This window comes from Calypte anna, chromosome 3 (genome assembly GCF_003957555.1).
Source record: "Calypte anna isolate BGI_N300 chromosome 3, bCalAnn1_v1.p, whole genome shotgun sequence".
Classification (NCBI taxonomy): Eukaryota; Metazoa; Chordata; class Aves; order Apodiformes; family Trochilidae; genus Calypte; species Calypte anna.
The window spans coordinates 69,661,523-69,680,678 of NC_044246.1; the positions used below are offsets into that span (position 1 = coordinate 69,661,523).

The 19,156-nt window shown below is 36.6% G+C and overlaps 1 protein-coding gene across 4 annotated transcripts in view; it reads left to right on the forward strand.

Annotated features, from left to right (window-relative positions):
* Window positions 1-19,156, forward strand: part of CDK19 (cyclin dependent kinase 19) — a 119,429-nt gene that overhangs the window by 42,681 nt on the left and 57,592 nt on the right. For all 4 annotated transcript variants that reach the window (XM_030447308.1, XM_030447309.1, XM_030447311.1 and 1 more), the window contains exons 3-4: window positions 972-1,082; window positions 12,734-12,874. In XM_030447308.1, the coding sequence (XP_030303168.1) occupies window positions 972-1,082; window positions 12,734-12,874 (252 nt within the window). The remainder of the gene's footprint in view (window positions 1-971; window positions 1,083-12,733; window positions 12,875-19,156) is intronic.

The following is a 19,156-nucleotide window of genomic DNA, read 5'->3' on the forward strand; positions in this document are numbered from 1 at the left end:
CTGAGTAAAAAAAAAAAAAAGGCGATTTCATGAAAATGGTGTTTTTTTGGAAGCTCTGCTTCCCAGCTCCTCCTGAGACTGGTTTCATCTGGCAAAAACGATGACTTCAGCAACGGTGTCTGCTTTTAATGTGCTGACTCATTCATTAGTCATGAGATCTAGTTTTCTTTCTGGGAAGCACTAAATCAGCTTGGGTTTATCTCTGGATTACGGGACAGTAGTTGTAACAGCCATCAGAAAAATGGTTCTGATAAATGTTTCCTTGAAAACACCCTTATATTCTGAGAACAACCGTAGAGACTTTGAGGCAAGTGAGACAGTGATCCAATGCAAAACCAAATTATCCATGGTACAGTAATTATGGTGGTGACTGAAAACTGTTGTCCACAAAAAGATCTGGACCAGAGCACAAGCTGCATTATGACAACCTCAAATGTTCACCTTTCACAATAGAACACTCATGTTTGTGTGCAGTTTCATTTTTTATTTTAAGACAGAATCTGAGAGTGGGATGAGTAGGTGGGATGGATGTGTGGGGCAGAGGAAGGAAGGTGACTAGTGATGGTCAGTTGTGCTGGCAGAACAGCAGCCCATACCATGGAGGTTATGTATACCCTAATTTTGACATTTTGAAGATAATGTGCTGTATCATCCCATATATATACCATTGTGCATAAATATACCATCCCATCCTTGGAGATATTCGAAAAGAGACTGGATGTGGCACTCAGTGCCATGGGCTGGTAACTGCAGCGGTAGTGGATCAAGGGTTGGACTTGATGATCTCTGAGGTCCCTTCCAACCCAGCCGATTCTATGATTCTATGATCAGTGGTATCACTCCTTCTAGAGCCTCTTTTAGGGTTACTTGTTTGCTATTTGTGCTAAGACCTGTTTTTTGTTGTTGTTGTTTTTGTATTTGCTTTTCTTAACAAGCACTGAACTAACAAGAGCTTTTCTGTTTCTCTGCAGCTTTTACGAGAGTTGAAGCACCCTAACGTGATTGCATTGCAGAAGGTTTTCCTTTCTCACAGTGACAGAAAGGTTTGGCTGCTGTTTGACTATGCTGAACATGATTTGTGGGTGAGTACAGATTTCCCTGAGTGTTTGAGGTAGTGTAATATGAGCTTGTTCAAACTGACTTATGTGTGGTGTACTTTTACAGAGTGCAGAGATGCATAAATTTCTTGTTCTGTAATTCAGGGTCTAATTGACACCATGTTCTTTGTACACTTTAAAACCTGCGAAAGGCTACGCAGAATAATTTTCTTAAGTTAGATTTCCTTTTGAAGTTAAAGGAATTTTCATGCAAGCTTTAATTGGAGATAAAGAAAGCATTCCTAAATTGAGGCCTTCTTAAAAGGTTCTGGAAATGTGTTTAATGTTTTTTCCTGCACACACACAAAAAAAGAGGGACTGATTTACATAGAGATATAGTAGAAGTGTCCAGAATTCAGTTATCTAATTCTAAACAGTGAATTTGTGACAGTATGAGTGGAAAGAAAAAAAAAAAGCCATGCTAATTGGGCCTGCTGATGTTTTTCATTATGGGGAAGAGAAGCAGAGACACTAAGGTCTCTGTTTTTACAATACTGTTTCATTTCATTTATTGTAGAGGTGGACATCAATGACATAATGAGTTGAACGTGGATACAAATAATCAAGCTCCACACCTATTGATAAGATATGACTGGTTTGGACCTAATTTAAACTGTAAAGATACCAAATACTTAGAGTAATCAATAAATTTTTAATTCCTTTGAAAATATAGGCAAGGAGAGGGAATGGCAACATTAATTCTGATGTTATTTTTTAAGGTTTCAGGAATTCAGAAGTTATTATTACTAGTGTTGGCGACAAATTGCTCACTTTTTTGTACTTAGCTCTTAAGAGCTAAAAAAAAAATGTGCTTGTAAATGACACAAAATTGTAATCTGGAAGCAAAGTAAACTTAGACCATGTGAAAAAGATATTTCTGGCTTGGAACAAATCAAGTCATGGTGTTTCATTCCCCTTAATATACTTTAAAAACATTTAATTTCTCCGAGGGGGTAGCAGCTTTGTGTTTTAAAAGTTTTCTTCATCAAAGTCTAGTGTACACTGAGAGTTAGTGTATTTCTCACAACTGGTGACATTGATGAGTAGGAATGCAGCTGAAAACCCTGTATGGACAGAACTTACCCATTAAGTTTACTCATTTTACAGAACAACCACAACAAACACATTTTATTGTTACATCAAATGACATGTTTAAGACACCTTTTTTCTAACCTTTTCCATTTAATTTATTTTGGACGTGTTTTTTACACTGCATGGTGATTTTTCACATGATCTAACAGCTTTAGATAAAGAATGACTGCAGTCTGTTCTTACCACTTCTCACATCTGGCTGGGTATTGGTCATAATCTCAGTGAAGTTAATTCTTTTCTGTTACACGAGACTGAAATGTTTGTTACACTAGTTATTTGATGTGAACTGGTCTCCCACTTCTTATCTCACTTTTTTTTTTTTTTTTCCTATGGGACATGCTACACAAATCATTTCTCCTTTCCTTTATAAGTGCCCATGTTTCCTTGCTTCTTATGCCTTTGCCAGGAATTCCTTTTCCTCCCTCGCATAAAGTTAGCCATGTTCAAGGCACTTTTGGTTCTGGCTTAACCTTGGTCCTCATTTCCTTTCCCGTCAGCACTTCCCAAGCATCGCTCTTAATTCCCCTTTTGTCTCTTTTGCTCACTCCCAACTTTGTGTCTTTTTCCACGCTGCCTCCTACACATGGAACAGCCTCCCAATTAACGTACGTAAAGATCCTTCACTATCCTCCTTCAAAAAACTCCTAAAAATCCACTTATTTTGTAACGCATTTCAGTAATAACAACCACTTGTCATTCTGTCTGTGTTGTGTTGTGTTTTGCATTTCCTGTGCTTTACAGCTTGTACCCTTTCAGCTCTTTGGGATAGAAACTGCAGTAGGGAAGGACACATTTTGTTACTGCATAGCACCAGGTGCTTTCCCAGCACTACATAAAGCCAAAATAAATCTATTCGTGGTGGGTATCAGTTTAGAGGAATTTAAATTTTGGGAATTTTAGGTGTGCTGTCACTAGCGAGATGTAGATTCCGAGACCAATGGTTTCAAATGGAGGTAGATTTAGAATTATTTACCAAAATTGGTATGGTAATAGCTTTCTGTTCAAAGCTGCTCAGCTTTAGTAACTCTTCTTGGCTTCAATGAGAAGAGTAAACTCTCATCACTTACAAATATCAGATTAATTAAAATCATTAAAATTTTCAGCTTCTGTACTGGAAATATTTGGCAAGAGTTGAATAAAATTTATTAGATGCTATCTTATTCTTTTCATTCTGTAACACTGAAAAAAAAGTCCTGTTCCAAAGAGGAAAAGTGATGTTGCCAGCTAAGTGGATTAAAAAAATTATTTTATGGTGAGCAAGAACATTTTTTTCCTTTGCATTTAATTTCCAAGGATTAGACTCCTCAGATCTGAAATTTGAGTATAGATAGCAGCATACTTCATAAATTGCTATGACTCTGTTGGTACTATTACTAAGGGCTGAAGAAAACTATGGTAATTTAAACTACTTTTGACAGGTATTGATGAGGACATTATGTTGTTCTTGCCTACAAGTCTATTCACAATTTAATAATTAAGCCTATGAAAGATTTTTCCATCATTAACTCCCAAATTGTGCTTTACAAAACAAAGCCATTAATCAGATTATAATAAAGAATGTTTAAGCATATAGGAATTCTTTTGAGCAACTGTTTGATAACTCTTGTTTGCCTTTTTACCAAAATTCTTAGTGTAATCCACAAATTATTTCCTTATGATTTTTCTTGGCTATTAGTCTCTGTCATCTGGTAAAGTTCTAAGGCTACTGGGTGTGCCACAGATGTTAATTTATAGCGTATTGTCTGCACTGCATCACTGCTTATATATCCTCATACTATGAAGTAAGTGCAAGATTCTGTGACTTGTATCTCAGGAGCATCTGATACAAAGTTAAAAACGTGTATGTCCACAGATCCCACTGAGTATCTCTTACCTCATAGCTCACATTCTTTTTTTAATTCCTGGTAACTGGCTTAAGTCTCACACCTTTGTATTCCATTTGCCTGAAGCTTTGGGCTTCTGATGTTCATAGCAACAGAACCTACCATCTCCTGTTCCTTCTTTTCTGAGGGGCATTCCTTATCCAATATCTGCTTGTAAGGTTTCAGTTTAATCCAAATTCTATCCAGTTTTTCTGCCATAATTAAAGTTTAAACAAAAAAATGTAATTTGTAATTCAGTTAATTCATAACTGAGTTAAGATTAAGTCTGTGAGTGGAACTGATGCTACATATGATTTACACATTTATTTGCCGTACACAGAACCTAATAATCTTACAAAGCTTCACATGGATGAAATCTTTTGAAGAAAAAGTGTAATTGCTTCAACTGATGTGTGGTTTTCTGCTGTGTTATTTTTTGACACTTTTGTTTTTTAAAAAATAATGCTTTAAATGCATGAGTTTTTGCTACTCTATCCCTAAGGAATAGTTTACTTTCCTATTAAACTTTTACATATGTTCTTATTTTACCTTAGTCTTAAGTTGTCCAAAACTTCCTCTGTAAAGCTCATCTACTTAAAGACATTATTCAAATTTACATTAAGTATATTAAATGCATTATGATTATGTAATTTGACTTTAAGGAAAGTTTGATACAAATGAGATCTCTGGAGGTGAATTCTATTTGTTTTCAGTGTAGTTACTTCTAGCCATTGGGGCGATATATCATTTGTAGAGCTTTTCTTTTATTCCTAGTTACTCCTATACTCTACAGCATGAGATTTGTATCATATGGAATTATTTTTAAGCAAAGGTTTTTGTCTTTAATACTGCAGGTAAGCACACATTCAGTGTCTTCAATTCTCTGGTCTCTGTATTTTTAGTTAACATTTTTGATAGGTTATCCACTTTTCCAGCTGTGGTACAGGGTTAATTTTTAGGCTTATTTAACTGCGTGTAACTTCAAAGCTTTAGGATCCCCTTTCTGGAAATCTATGTTGTAATTAAAACAAGAAGCTCCCAAGTATTGTTTTTATCTTGTTCTGAAATACATTAGAGATTTTTATCACAGTAAAATGTGTTGCCTGTGTTTTACAGCCATACAAAACATCCTTGGTTCATAATAAGTAATTAAACAAATTATTAACTGCAATTTGATAATATTGGGTGTGATGACACATTTATTATGAGACCAGTTAAACCATTATCTGGTATTTTTTTTAGGTATGGCTGAATGTTCCTCCCTTATTATCAGATTCCAATGATCTCTAGTAACTTAACTTCTTGGCAGCAAATACCTCTGAGAAACTTGGAGAAAAATTAATCTTAATTATTGTTGATATAAATATATGGAAAAACTGGCTTTATGTGAAATACTTGTTATGTATTTATTCTGCTTCTAAAAAATACAGGATAGAGTTTGTAAGCATAGCTGTGTATATCTAAAAATAGTCTTCAAGTACTGGAAAGGAGAAAATAACCTTTTTACATGTGAATTTTGTAATGTTAGCTGACTCTTAAAATTCAAATAAATGTATTTCTTTTCAGCTAACAACATTTTGAATAATGTTCTTATATGTAAACGAAATTAAAGGTTTTGCATGCTGATTTGTGCAATAAATGGGCACATTAGTTAATTATGTTTTCAAATAGATCTCAGTTTTAAAGTCTTTCTGAAATATAGTGTAATCAACTATAATTCTTTCTTCCACTGGGCTTCAGTTTAGCTCTTAGTCATGAGGATAACTCAGATCCTAGTTGATCAGAAATATTTTTATATACATGAAAAAACTTTTTTCCTCAGTGTGGCATTTTTTTGTTTGCTCTTTGAGTTTTTTCTATTTATGTGTGTATTTTTGTTTCAATGCTGTCATATTCCATCAGGTGATTCTTGGTCTGTTGTATGCAATTTTACCAATATAGGACTTTATTAGCTGGCAGAAGGATGTAAGAATTGCTGGGCAGAAGGGAATGGGATGGTATAGGTTTTGATTATTTTTAAGTTCCAATTTTTATGATCAGCCATTGCTATATGAAGTCTTTATGACGTGATTTCTCTCTTCCAAATATAAGAGATAGGGTCTTTTTGACACTAAAAGGCTGGCTGGCTATTGTTGATAGCTGTCTGTTCTGAGAATGTACTTGTCATTCACAAAACTTGGCTTTCTTGTCATTCACAAAACTTGGCTTTTTTGCCAGAATTATAGGGATTTGAGGGTAGTTTTTGGTCTTATTTTCTGTACCATGAAGTGAGAGACTTAGAGGAAACAACAGGTAGGAACAGACCTCAAAGAGAGAGGCAAGGTTGCAAAACCAGAGTGTGTAAAAAATTATTGTGAGCAGTGTCCTGAATACTGAGTGTTTCAGATACATACTGAAAGGGTAGCTGAATTCTAATAGGTTTTATTATCATAATCTGGAATAACTTTGACATATTAAGGTCTGAAAGACCCCAGAAAAAGCTAGGAAAATTATAATGTATCTGTTTCTGTCTGCTCTGTGCTTCAAAGCTTGGGCAGCTGAAGCAAGTTGGCTTTAGAAAAAGTTAGTGTATTGAAACTCTTTTCACTTTGTTTTTAGAATGTTGACCTCTTGTCACTTTGAAATGGACTTTGCATTAGGAAGTTTTGTTTGACATTCTAAAGAAGATAACTTGATGATGGCTGTGTACCAGAATCATTTAGAGGGAGGGTTTTGAGGTGTATTTTTTTCCCCCTCTCCTCTTTTGAAGGACTGCTAGGTGTTGGTTGCTGTAGTGCTTCCAAAATTGGAAACCTCAGTGTAGAACTACTTTTAACCCACTGTTGTTTTGATTTTATTTTATTTTACTTGTGATGTATCTTTGAAAAAATTATTTTAGTATCCAGAACCTTGCTGATTGAAATGAGTTGTAAGTGTAGACTTATGAAGCTGTGATATGTTTGGGAACAACAAAAAAGTTACTCAGGTTGCTTTGGTTTATCTTTGCTTCCTGTTTTTGTAAAGTGTGCAAATAATGCACAGTTGTTTTTTTTTATACCACCTTTAGATTTTGCTGTATTCCTCTTCAATATTTTAAGTGCTTTATGTTTAACACTCAATAATATTAGTTACCTTTGTTTCGGCATTGATTGCTGAAGAGACAAGATGAAAATAACTTGAAAATGAGGTTTGAAGCCATATAATCTGAATCTTCCTCTTGACTTTGGAAGAGATTTCATATGTATCCAAAATTCTGTGTCTTTAATATTGAAATGTAATTTTACTTTTTACAGGAACATTGATGTAATTCTGTTTTATTCTCAAATGTTGGATTAGCAATTAAAGAGTTTTTGCAAGAATGCTTGAGCAGACAGATATTTCATCAGGGCGAGACATCTGCATTGACATGATTGCATTTCAGCTTGACAGAAATGTATATAATTTTGAAACAAGCATTGCCTTAAGCAGTAGAACCTAAGTCAGATTTTCTAGGGCGTTGTATCTTGAGGTCTATGGATCATCTTAGACCTGCTGAGGTAAGAACTCATACTGTAACTTCACTTAGTCAGACATGCATCAAATCTCTCCTTTAGCTGATTTCTTACTTTCAGGAAAAGTTTCCAGGTCTAACTTGTTTGTTTTAATCTCTGTCATACTGAACAGCAATTCTCCTGATTTGCTACATGAACACAGAGTTTGTTTGCATCAGCTTGACTTCCTTGGAAGCAGGCTAAAATTAGGGCCTTTCGAATGCTTGGTTCGTGCTTGGTAAATACAAGGGATTTTCATGAAAGAAACAGCCTGGAGAAGAGCAGGCTCTGGGGAGACCTTATAGAGGCCCTGCAGTACCTGATGGGGCTACTTGAAAGGTGGGAAGGAACTTCTTCATGAGGGCATGTAGTGACAGGACAAGGGGTAATAGCTTTAAAAAGGAAGAGGTGATATTTAGGTTAGACATTAGGAAGAAATTCATCAGTGTGTGGGTGGTGAGATGCTGGCACAGGTTGGCCAGAGGAGCTGTGGCTGCCCCCTCCCTGGAAGAGTGTTCAAGGCCAGGCTGGATGGGGCTTTGAGCATCTTGGTGTTGTGGGATGTGTCCCTGCCCATGGCAGGGGGTTGGAAATTGATGGTCTTGAAGCCTCCTTGCAACCCAAACCATTCTGTGGTTCTATGAAACTAAATTAATTTGCTCTATACTGACATGTGTTTTTTTTGCTTTGTTCATGGTGGAGGATTTAGAAAATGTGCATATTTCCTTACCAGACAATTTTCAAATGAGTTTCAATGCACCTTGGTAGCACAGAAGGCAGATGAACTACTAGTTTGAATGCTGTTTCATGAGTCACCACTATTTTCTTTCTGAATGCTTAGCTCTGTTTTACTTCTTTATCTATTATCTTTTATATTGTCTTGGCTTTGCTAAAGCTAAAATGGTCTTGCTGAAATAAGCCAGTTAATCTGTTTCTCCCTTCAATTTTTTTATGTTTTTTGAGGTTGAAAATTGGGAATATGCAGTTAGTAAGCAAAGACAAGAGTTCCCAAGGTTGCAAACAGCAAATTACAGCAAGCCTCTGGAAACATCACTGCTTTATAGAATGTTAAAAAATTTGTACTTTAATGTTGGTCAATGAAGTAGTAATTTAATTTAGAATAGAGACTTAAAGCCACTGCTTCAAAACTGATACCTTGCTTAAATTAAAAATATGTGAGAGCAATATAGATATTTTATATTATGTTTCTTTCTAAAAGTGAATACCTAATTTGCTAACAGCATTTTTGGAATCTAGTTAGCAGCAGCATGTTGTTAAGATTTAGGAATCTGAAAATACAGATGCAGAAAAAGGGGAACTGACTTGGCTACTTTTGCTGAATAGTTTTGAAAATTGGTTAGAGTTTCATTTACCTCAAATGACAAGTGTTCTTCTTTCATTTTGAATGATCTTAGATATTATCTATCAGGAGAGTTTGCATCTCCAGTGTTCTAGTGAACTAGTTAAGATGAAATTATGGCTTGATAACATTGGGGATGGGTTTCTTTTCTGTAGCATGTGACTGATGTGCATTTGGCCAATTAAGACTAAATTTTTGCTTTTTTGCAGTTGTGGCCGGGTGGTCTATCAGAACAGGGGAGTCAAATTAGCTTTAGGGTGTGGCAGTGAAAAAAGATGGGCAGAATGCTGAAGCTGTCAAGTTGTTACAACTTTTCATTTGTTTCTGTTTCAATGCTCTTCTTAATTTTTATTTTTTTTTAATTTGAGACATATTTTTCCACAACACTGCTAGGGCCAGATAGATATATTTCTGAAAGTATAAAGGGATAAGGAAAAACTTGGACTTGCTGCATCCAGTAGAAAAGATGCTGTTCAGCAGTGGCACTTATTTGCTTTTCTTTTTCTTAGATGGACGCTGCCATTAAAATTGCCACTGGGGGTTGGCTATATGTGTTGGTCTTTCTGCATATGGCCAGGTGCATACAAGAAATTGGGTGACTTACTTTTCTTAGAAAACTCTTGAGAGTACGATCAGGTCATAAGCACTATGGATTCATCCCTTTGGTATGGGGCAAATTCATCTTTTCAGTTCCCTGTGCTATTTGGCCCTGCAATATGTTTTTAGATTAATTTTTGTTCAGATCTCAGTGCTGTGATGAGCTGAAGTTTTCCGTTTGATAGATACAAACTTCTTTAGAGTAAGATGGCAAAAATAATTTTGTATTTTCTTTTGTAGGAAACTGTATTTTATCTAAAGGTGATACCACTTGCTTAAATCAAACTGTCAACTTTAATTAACTAATGCAATTCAGGAACTACTCCTTCAAGGAAGGAGCTTGCTTTGTTAGCTTTTCTGTCTGGGACAAACAAGCATCAGAGCAAGATGATTTATAATGTGTCCAAGTGCAAGCTCTGCCATCTTCTGGAGCATGAGCCAGGTTTGTTAAGTGTGATGGTGATCCTCCACTGGCACATCTGGCTGGGTAACTTAGCTTAGTGGTGCACTGATTTATTGTGCCAGCTCCAATTTAGAGGTAACTTCCATACCTAAAGCTCAGTGTAAGGGCAGATTATCTGCCCCAAATGTTCACCTAGGTGTTCCTATTAAATGGGAGGGAGAAGGATGCTGCTGCTTCAAGTCACTATGGGAAAAACCTTCCCCTCCTCTACCTTGGTTTAGGTTCTGCTTTGCTGATCTGGTATATGGCCCTAGTAGCTGCTTGATTAATAGTGTCTACCTCCTGAATGGATTCTTGCATTGCTTTAAGGGTCTGCTCAGTCCTTTATTTTCTTGTGGGACAAAGACTTTGGCAGGGTTCCAAATCCTTTGGAAGGAACTGGGGAGACACAGGGAACAACAGAGGCAGAAACCAGAGGCCACCAGCCTGATGTCTAGTGATGGAACAAGAGGGAGTGGCTTCAAGATGCAACAGGGTAGGTTTAGACTGGCCATTAGGAAAATGTTTTCACAGAAAGGGTGGTCAGACACCGTAATGGGTTGCCCAGGGAGGTTGTTGAGTCACCATCCTTAGATATGTTTAAGAATCTTTTAGATGTGGTGCTGGGGGGTATGGTTTAGGGGAGAACTTAGTGGAGTAGGGATGATGGCTGGACTCAATGATCCCAAGGGTCTTTTCCAACCTGAAAGATTCTATGATTTCTGTGATTCAGTGTCATCACATTCCCTTCCTCCAGAGGGGCCATGGTAAGGCTAGAGGCAAATTCCTCCTCCTCAGCAGTTCTGTGGTTGTGTCCATGAAGACCCTCTTACAGTGTCATTTTCTACATGCCATGATGATAAGGAATGAAGCTTTCTGTGGATCCTAGTTGGTTTTTAAATGGGTAGAGAAATTGCTTTTAGTGATTACATGCAACTTGAAAAAGGGCTTGAAAAAGGGTTTAGGGGTCAGTGTTGTGACCTTTGCTCCTGTATTTTTTCATACTTTGTCTTAAAGGTAGTAATTTAGGGGTTATGGTATTGTTACTGCTTTATAAAACATGTTGTAATTAGACATGAAGGCCATTATCTGGTGTGTTACTGCATTGTGTGTTACTGGAAGGTTGAAGTTGAAATTCTGACACAAGTTTCTTGTGACAAGAAAAAAACTTTCCAAAGGAAATGATTGCTTAAGGCTTTCCAGTATATTTTTCAAAGTGGTTGCATAATTAAAGGATCAGTTACTATGAGCTTGTTTTGTTCACTGATCCTCATATTATAATAATAACCTGTATTTTTATAAATTTTTAATATATAGCCATCACTCTTGAAAGTGTAGTAGTGGAAGGCTTAGTGGGAATGTTGCTGCTCATAGGCAGTAAGCAGCCTGTTCTGATTTATTTGGGTTTTTTTTTTAATTTTAATTTTTTCTTTAAACAATATTTTCTACACCTTTACTTAGTACAATATGACAGTGGCTAAAATACTAATGACAGCCAGAGGTAACATTTACCATGAGGAAACATTAACCTTGTCACTGAGAACAGTAGTGACAAACTTGGTTGGGGGATGATGGTGAGGTGAGCAGAGGTCTAATGAAACCATGGCCTTTGGCCGCTGCTTGAACCTGTGTAGGGGAATGGTCTTGAACTGGGCAAATCCTGATTAAAGAATTGGATAATTAGTAGTCTTAGCACTCTACAAGCTGGCATTTTGAATTGCTGTCAGTAGAAATACAAACTGCCTTTCTTATTGCTGTCTTTTAGAAAGCACAAATAAAAATCTGTTATTTGAGATGCTTCTTTAGATCACCTTCAGGAAGGAGATTTTTTTTTGTTGTTTATATTTTATTTTTAATACAAATGAATGGATTTAGTTGTTTGTGGAATGCTAATGTTAAAGACTGGGTTTGTGCTTTGCATAGCCCCATGTTGTCCAAGGCCTGAAAAGGTAGAAAAGCCTCAATCCACTTTATTTCTCATACATGGCAGCAAAATCAAACTTGAACCCATTATCACAGCATTGATCTTACAACAGATGTTAATTAGCTTATAAATATTTCGTGGTCTCTCGGCAATCTTTTCATGATCTTTTTTTGATTCCTTTGACTACTGCTGGGGTTCCTTTCTGTGTTTCATGTTTTCAAGTTGTATTCGTCCTCCAGTGGGCTGTCTGATTTCTCTAACCCGAGAGCCTCCAGCTTGTCATCATCAATGAAGTATGCAGTCAAAACTTGGAAGAGAGAATATAACCATTTTTAGATATTTGAACATGATCTTATCCTCATGTTGTGGTGTAGGGTTTTTAGATTCATGTCTTCCCCTGAGCCCCTAAATATTTATTTAATCTCAGTCTGCTGGGATTCTAATTTAGCGGGGAATAGTAAAATAGTTGAAGCCACTCTTTCATGGGTTTTTTTGGAGAGGAGGGAAGGTGTGAAAGCCTAGAGTGTGATCCTCTTTCTGGTAGATACTGCTGGTTTGGAAGCTTCTGCTCTAGCAGCTGAGGATAAGAGGATCCCAACTGGGGAGGAGGGAGGGAGGAGAATGTCTAAGACCCTTTAGTGGAGGTAAGTAGCCAGCTGGTTTTTAAAGCAACTAGGAGAAGAAAACCAATTAAAATTTTGAGCACATCACTGCTACTTTTAATGGCAAAGTTCAACAAACTTGGTATTTCATTCCATTATTTAGTATTAGTTTTTAAAGAAAACAACACAACAGAAAAACCTTTTGACTTCTCTAACATGCTTCATGTTTCTACTTGTTTTATTTCTAGCATATTATCAAGTTTCACCGTGCCTCAAAAGCAAATAAAAAGCCCATGCAGTTGCCAAGATCTATGGTTAAATCCCTACTCTACCAGATCCTTGATGGAATCCATTACCTCCATGCAAACTGGGTGCTTCACAGAGATCTGGTAAGTGTTGCATATGCTACCTGGTTAAGAAAGTTTCACGTGCATGTTGTTGGGTAGGAGAAGAAAAGTCCCTATTAGTAATCTTGCGTATCGATCCGTACAGCTCTTCCTGTTATTGTTGCAGGGGACCAACGGAGACTTTAAACATGAAAACAAACTATGTTTTTGCATTGTTTTTATCTGATTCATCTGAGCTTGGACAATGATGCAGGATGCGGTAAAAGGACTGCAGATATCAATATATGAGAACAGTACATGAGCCAGCTGATATATGTTGGTTGAACATTCTGATAAGTTTGTGGACAACGATGAAAAGGCATTTAAGAGGGAAGTGATTGATACCTTTGCACATTGTTTGGCTTCTGTGCCAGTTACCATAAAAGCTAGTGAAAGAGTGTTTTTTTCATGGAGAATTTCTTTTCCATGTGGTATTTTTTTGACCGTGGGAAGAGAACTGTGAAAGAGTTATCATCTTGAAATTTCTCATGACCTGAAGTGGCTTTTTAAGCTGACTGTGGATTTCAGGGGCAGCCAATTGCCTTGTCTTAGTTATCCTTTTCCCCTTCAAGTTTGCCACTGCTCTTCATACTTAAGTGCCACCCAAGGGTTAGAGAAAGAAAAATACTAATATGCATATCATGTTTGCTGCCACTTGTATTGTAGTAAGAATTTTTTGCATGAGTCAAAAAACATGATTGTTAACATGCTGAATCTATCTTTGCAGATATGCTCTCATAACATCAGTAGTAGATATGGTAGGAAATGTACTGTAATCTGTGTCTAAAGGCACTTCTTTTCTTCAGTTATTTTTCATAGTTGTGCCCGCTTATCAAAATAGCGATACCTGTACAAATTATTCTGAGGGAAATTTATTTAATTTCTGTCATAAGACCCAATAACAGTGGCCAGAAGTGGCGTTTCAGTTTTTTTGTATGGATATTTTTTTGAACCTCATTCTTTGATATTTATTTTACTTTTATTCTGCCATAAGCAGAAGCAGGAAGCAAGTAGGACCCTGATTTTACTTATTTATTTACTTATTGTTACAATTATTACAATTACTACCTTCCTAAGGAGACAGCTGTTGCTTTGGCACAGTACTGACATGTAATTTGACACAGCTTGAGAAGGAACACCTGAAAAGTCTATATTCAGCTATGTTTAAGGGAGGAAGCATATGTGTTCAAGGGGCCATTAAATATATGTACACTCAAGTACCATACACGAGCTTGATACCTTGACACGAAATACAAGATGGTAGCTAATATAACAGCAACAAATACCCTGGAGAATTTTCTTGCCAGCATTGCTACTTGCAGCCTGCAGTGCCAGGTGCTTTGTGTGGCTGGTGCTGCTGCTTTTCAGGTCTTATCTGCTGTTTGTGAGTTGCAAGAAAGCTGGTGCCTAATGTTTCCACTTTCTTCCCTTGGAACTTTGCAAGGTGATGGTTGCTGGTATGAGCTCTGGAATGGTAATGCTTGACTGATGTTGGAATAATTGAGAAGGGAGAGGAACAGGAATTTCTGAAGTCGTAATGTGTTCTTGGTATGCGAATAAATAAAAGCTAATGGATTCTGGGAACCATTTTTAAAGAATACATTGATAGACTGATGATTTAAAGATGTATTCAGAGTAATTTACCTTTTAAAAAATTACTGCTCCTTTCTGAAGAATTCAAGTAGCTCAAATAGTTATTTTGTATCTTAAACACAGTAAGAAAAAATGATGTTATTTTGGATGTGTGCTGTCTACTATTAAAGTTAGGATCTTATGTAATCATTTAGCTACCAGTTTAAATTCTCAGTTAACCAGAATTTTTATATAACTCTAATTTTTATTCGTATGCTCATAGCTGTGATTTTTTGCTTGTACTAATGGTACCTCAGGCATGGTTTTACTGGGATCATTTTCTTGCAAAATAGGTAAATATCAACTCTTCAGTGTTTTGTTAAAGATGAGGAGCAGTTTGATGTTTTTCCCTTAGCTGTTTCAGTTTACATCTGCTGGAAAAATATTTTTCTATTTTATGTAAACCAAATTTTGCATCAAGACACCTTGTACTTTCCTGATTTAATATAACTCTGTTCTTACTATTTTTAGCATGCATTTGGATGTAAACCAAAGATGGTGACATCCATAAAAGTCATATTAAGGTTATCTCATTGTTTTTTAAAAAAAAAAAAATTCTTCGTGAATAATTATGATAATATTAGTAAAATACTCCATAGCCATGGAAATGACCTTTAAAATTTATTTAACAAATGTTTCAATGGAAAACAGAAACATGGGAAGTAACATATTTGTGAAAAGACTTGCTTGGAGGTACTTGAAGAATGTTGTTTTAATTTGGTACTGTCTTAAATCAAAGAGCTTTTAGAGAACCTTCTTTTTAAAACCCCCTGGTTCTCAATGGATCTCTATTTTAAGATACCTTAAAATCGTTACTCTGAAATTATTTTTTAAGGTCAACAGTAGCCAGCAAAAACATGACAGAGCGATAAAACTGGAGAACAGTGTGGACTTGGAGACTTTTAATACATGTTCTGCCCTTGGGCCAAGCTAGTGGATGGTTTGTACCACAAGGAGACAGTCTCGTTCCCTTTGTCACTACCACTTGGCACTGCTATTCATTTCAATGGTCTGACAGGTGACATTTGACTCATGGCAAGCTCATTCAGGGGGTTAAGCCCACAGAAAGCATTAGTTTGTTGGGGTTTTTTTCCTGCATAGCTCATTTTCTGCAGGATTAGCTCCCTGAGGGATCTCACTGGGAGCTAAGAGTGTGTGGGAGCTGGCATGGAAGAAGGGTGAGGCTGGAGGTGGTGGCAAGATGCTCAACAGGTTGTTCTGGCATCATCTGCCATTAGACCAGATTATTTATTGTTATAACGCACCTTTTTATTTCTTAAATTATAGTGCTAGTGTTTGTGATGTATTATGTTAAACTCTTCAACGCAAGTCCAAATAGAGGAAAGTGCCCAAACTGGAACAAACTGTAACATAATACACTCATGATTCTAGAAATATGAAAATAATCAGTGTATCTTTCAGTTGGTTGTAGTGTTTGGGTTACTTTGTTCCTGGTTTTCTTATCCTGAAGGTAGCTGAAAGGTCCTAAGTAACTTTTTTAGGTATATTTTTTGACTGAGATGTAAATCTCTGTAAGATAAAAAAATATTAACCAATAACTTTCTTTATGGCAAGATTCAAACCAGTACAGAATATGGGATGGGAGCATTAGAGTTTTGATTTCTTTGAATTGCATTGTGTAAATTTATACACCTTGGAGTTGACATGTGTCATGTGAGAAATAACCTTTTGGTATCAAGATCTTTTTTTAAAGAGCCCTGTATATACCATGAGCTGTCTACTTGAGAGACATACAAAATTGTGCTCCATACCTTAAGTTCATAGTGAGTTAGAAGATTCAGCATATGGAGTACAGTGATTCCGAGTAGTATTATACCTTTGTCCCCTCTTCCCCCAAAGGAGAATTATTTATATTCTGCATGAATGTTCAGCAAAAGCCTTACCTTGCAGAGACATCTAAAAATGGATATTTTCCATACACTGTTCACAGTGTGCATTCATGGTAACAACAAAAGATTTTGCTGTTTGGCACTTTTTCTTTTGCTAATAGCCCTTCAGTAGTTGATGTTAGTTGCTTAAGGACAAAAGCAGGCAGAGACCATTTCCTTTAGAACTTGATAAAAGCAATTTCTATTTGTAATAGGATGTATTTTCCCGGAGGTAGTTATTACCTATGAGATTCTTTAAGTGCACAGAAACCATATAGAGGAATTCATTTAAGTTTCCATTTACATCCTCGAGCATTTCTTTAGTTATCTGCTTAAAGTTATTAAAGCTACCGGTTGAAAAACAAATCTTGGAAATCAAACTCACCAGACAAAGATTGCTCCCCCTCCCCCTAGGATTGTGTTAAATAGTTGCTTTCAGCATTCTGGGAAACTTTCTTATTGTATAAGCTACCTTTGTAAAATAAGCCAAGTTCCTTCAGTGTTTTTGTTATAATTTTAAATACTCAGTGATTACAGAGTTCCTGGTTTCTCTTGTATTGTCTCTCTACAGCTTTAGATTGTCTAAGTTGATGGCTTGTGTCATTCCACAAATTAAGAAAATTACCCCACTGCAAAAGTCCCTTATATGAGCAACAGTGATATAGGTGAAAAGACTCGATGTTTGACACAACTTTGGACTCAAAATTTTGATTTACGTAGGGGGCAGGGTTAACATGTTCTGATGAAGCAATTGGTGTCCATGAGTCTTAATATTGCAGAGATTGCAGACAAAGTCCGCTTCACTATAAGAACTGATTTGTGTAGTTATGTTTAGAAGAAAGATTTAGGTGTTTGAACTGTAAATGAGACACTGTAGATTTTAGATGAGGTGGTTCCCTGGGCATGTTTGGATGTGTAACTTAGTGTTGATGCAGGAGGCCATGCTGCGTCTACTCTTCTCTCTGTGGTCCACTGTGATCCTTCTCCTTCTGGGAATTGGCAAACTGACATGTGTTAAAATTAAACTCACAAAGAAGAGGTTGATCTGTCTGCAGCTTCATTCCCCAGTCTGGTTTAGCACAGTTACACAAACGCTTATATAAGACAGATATATGGGCAGGACTGGTAAGTGTGTGGGAGTCAGGTAGACAAGGATAGGACATAAGGAAGCATTCAGTTTTCAGTGACATTGTCCTAATCTGTTGGCAGTGTTAAGTGTATGATCTGTAATCTTCTTCCTTAACCATGTCGGCAGCTGTAAATTTGTAGGTGCCTAGCTTTTGGCCAGTAAGAATAAAATGAGCACCTGAAATTTCTCAAGATATCTTAAGGCTTCATGTTTGAGTTGAGCTTTTCAATAATGTAGTTGCAGTTGTTTGAAATATTTTTGTCAGCATCAGAGATCAGTGTGAGCCAGTTTTTCAAACCTGGGAGTTTACAGTCTATGATGTCGGTATAAATACACCTTCTTTGGCACTTAAAGCAAATGGCAACAGTGGTTGTAAGGAAAGGGTACTTCTGCTGTGGAAGAGAATGGGTGGCAATGTGGCAGACTGATGCAACCAAGTGACTAAATCCTGGAGCAAATTCTGGATGTAGGGTCCTTATATGCTGCAGGACAGCTCTTGTGGTGGTATTCAGTGAAGAAAAGTGGTTGTATCAAAAACTTAATTGGTTTTGTCACTGAGAAAGCAAACATTTTAGAGTTTTCAAAATGATAGATAAAAGAACACTAAAGATAGTGTTGTATAACTGTATACAGTTCTTGTATAACTGTATACAGTATACAGTTCTGGCTTGTATAACTAAGACATAGTGGAGAAAGAAATGGGGAAGAAAAGTAAAAACTATTTTGGTAGGAAATGGAACCAAAGGTTGATTTTTTTCAGAAGACACAGCTAATGGAGAGAGAAAGAAGAGACAGCAAAAGTCTTCCTGCAGTTCTGTCGCTCAGCCATCTGTGTGCACATGCCCTGTAACACTGTGCATCACTTTTCCTCACTGGTAGCCAAGGCTCACTTTTCTCAAGGTTTTTGTGATACCCTACCTTATGATTCCAGCCAGGCCCACATCTTACTTGAGCTGGCCTTTTCTTGATACTTGAGATGCCAAGTGGGCTAAGCTGGTGATGATTCTGTGTCCATGTGTGGTTTTCGTAGTGTAACCCTTTCTCTCCAACCTTCTCACTAATTTCACTTGGGGAGAGAGGAGGCATCCAACTGAGGTTAAGACTTTTGCACTGGATTTTCATCTCCATTTTTTGTGTTACCATCCCCATATGTCTTGAATGAGCTTTACCTGGGCTCTGCTCTGGAACTTTGATGCCACATTGCACAACTCACTTAACTTGTCTTTGTCCCAGTATGTTAGCTATTTATGGGTCTGATTTGTAGCTTATTTATCACTGCTTTATGTGCTAGGAAATCCTTGAGTGAAAGCAGTATAATATGCGTAGCTTATGTAGTTAAAAGATCTTTTGCTTGTTTGATAGTCTTTTTCTAATGAGCTAGAAGTACTTAAAAAGACAAAAAAAATATTAAATTGCATGTTGTATGAAGGCACTAGAAGTTTTCTTAACATTTTGTTAAGTAGGTTTTGACTTACTTGTTTTCATGTCAAACCCTTTGAGAAATTAACTTAGTAGTAGTAGTTTATAATATTTAAGTACTCCCTTATCATCTTCCTCGTGCCCTCCCATGAACATTTTCCAGACCAAAAATTAGGAAAGTTAGCTAAAAAGCAGCAGAATTTAAGTGTTTTTTTA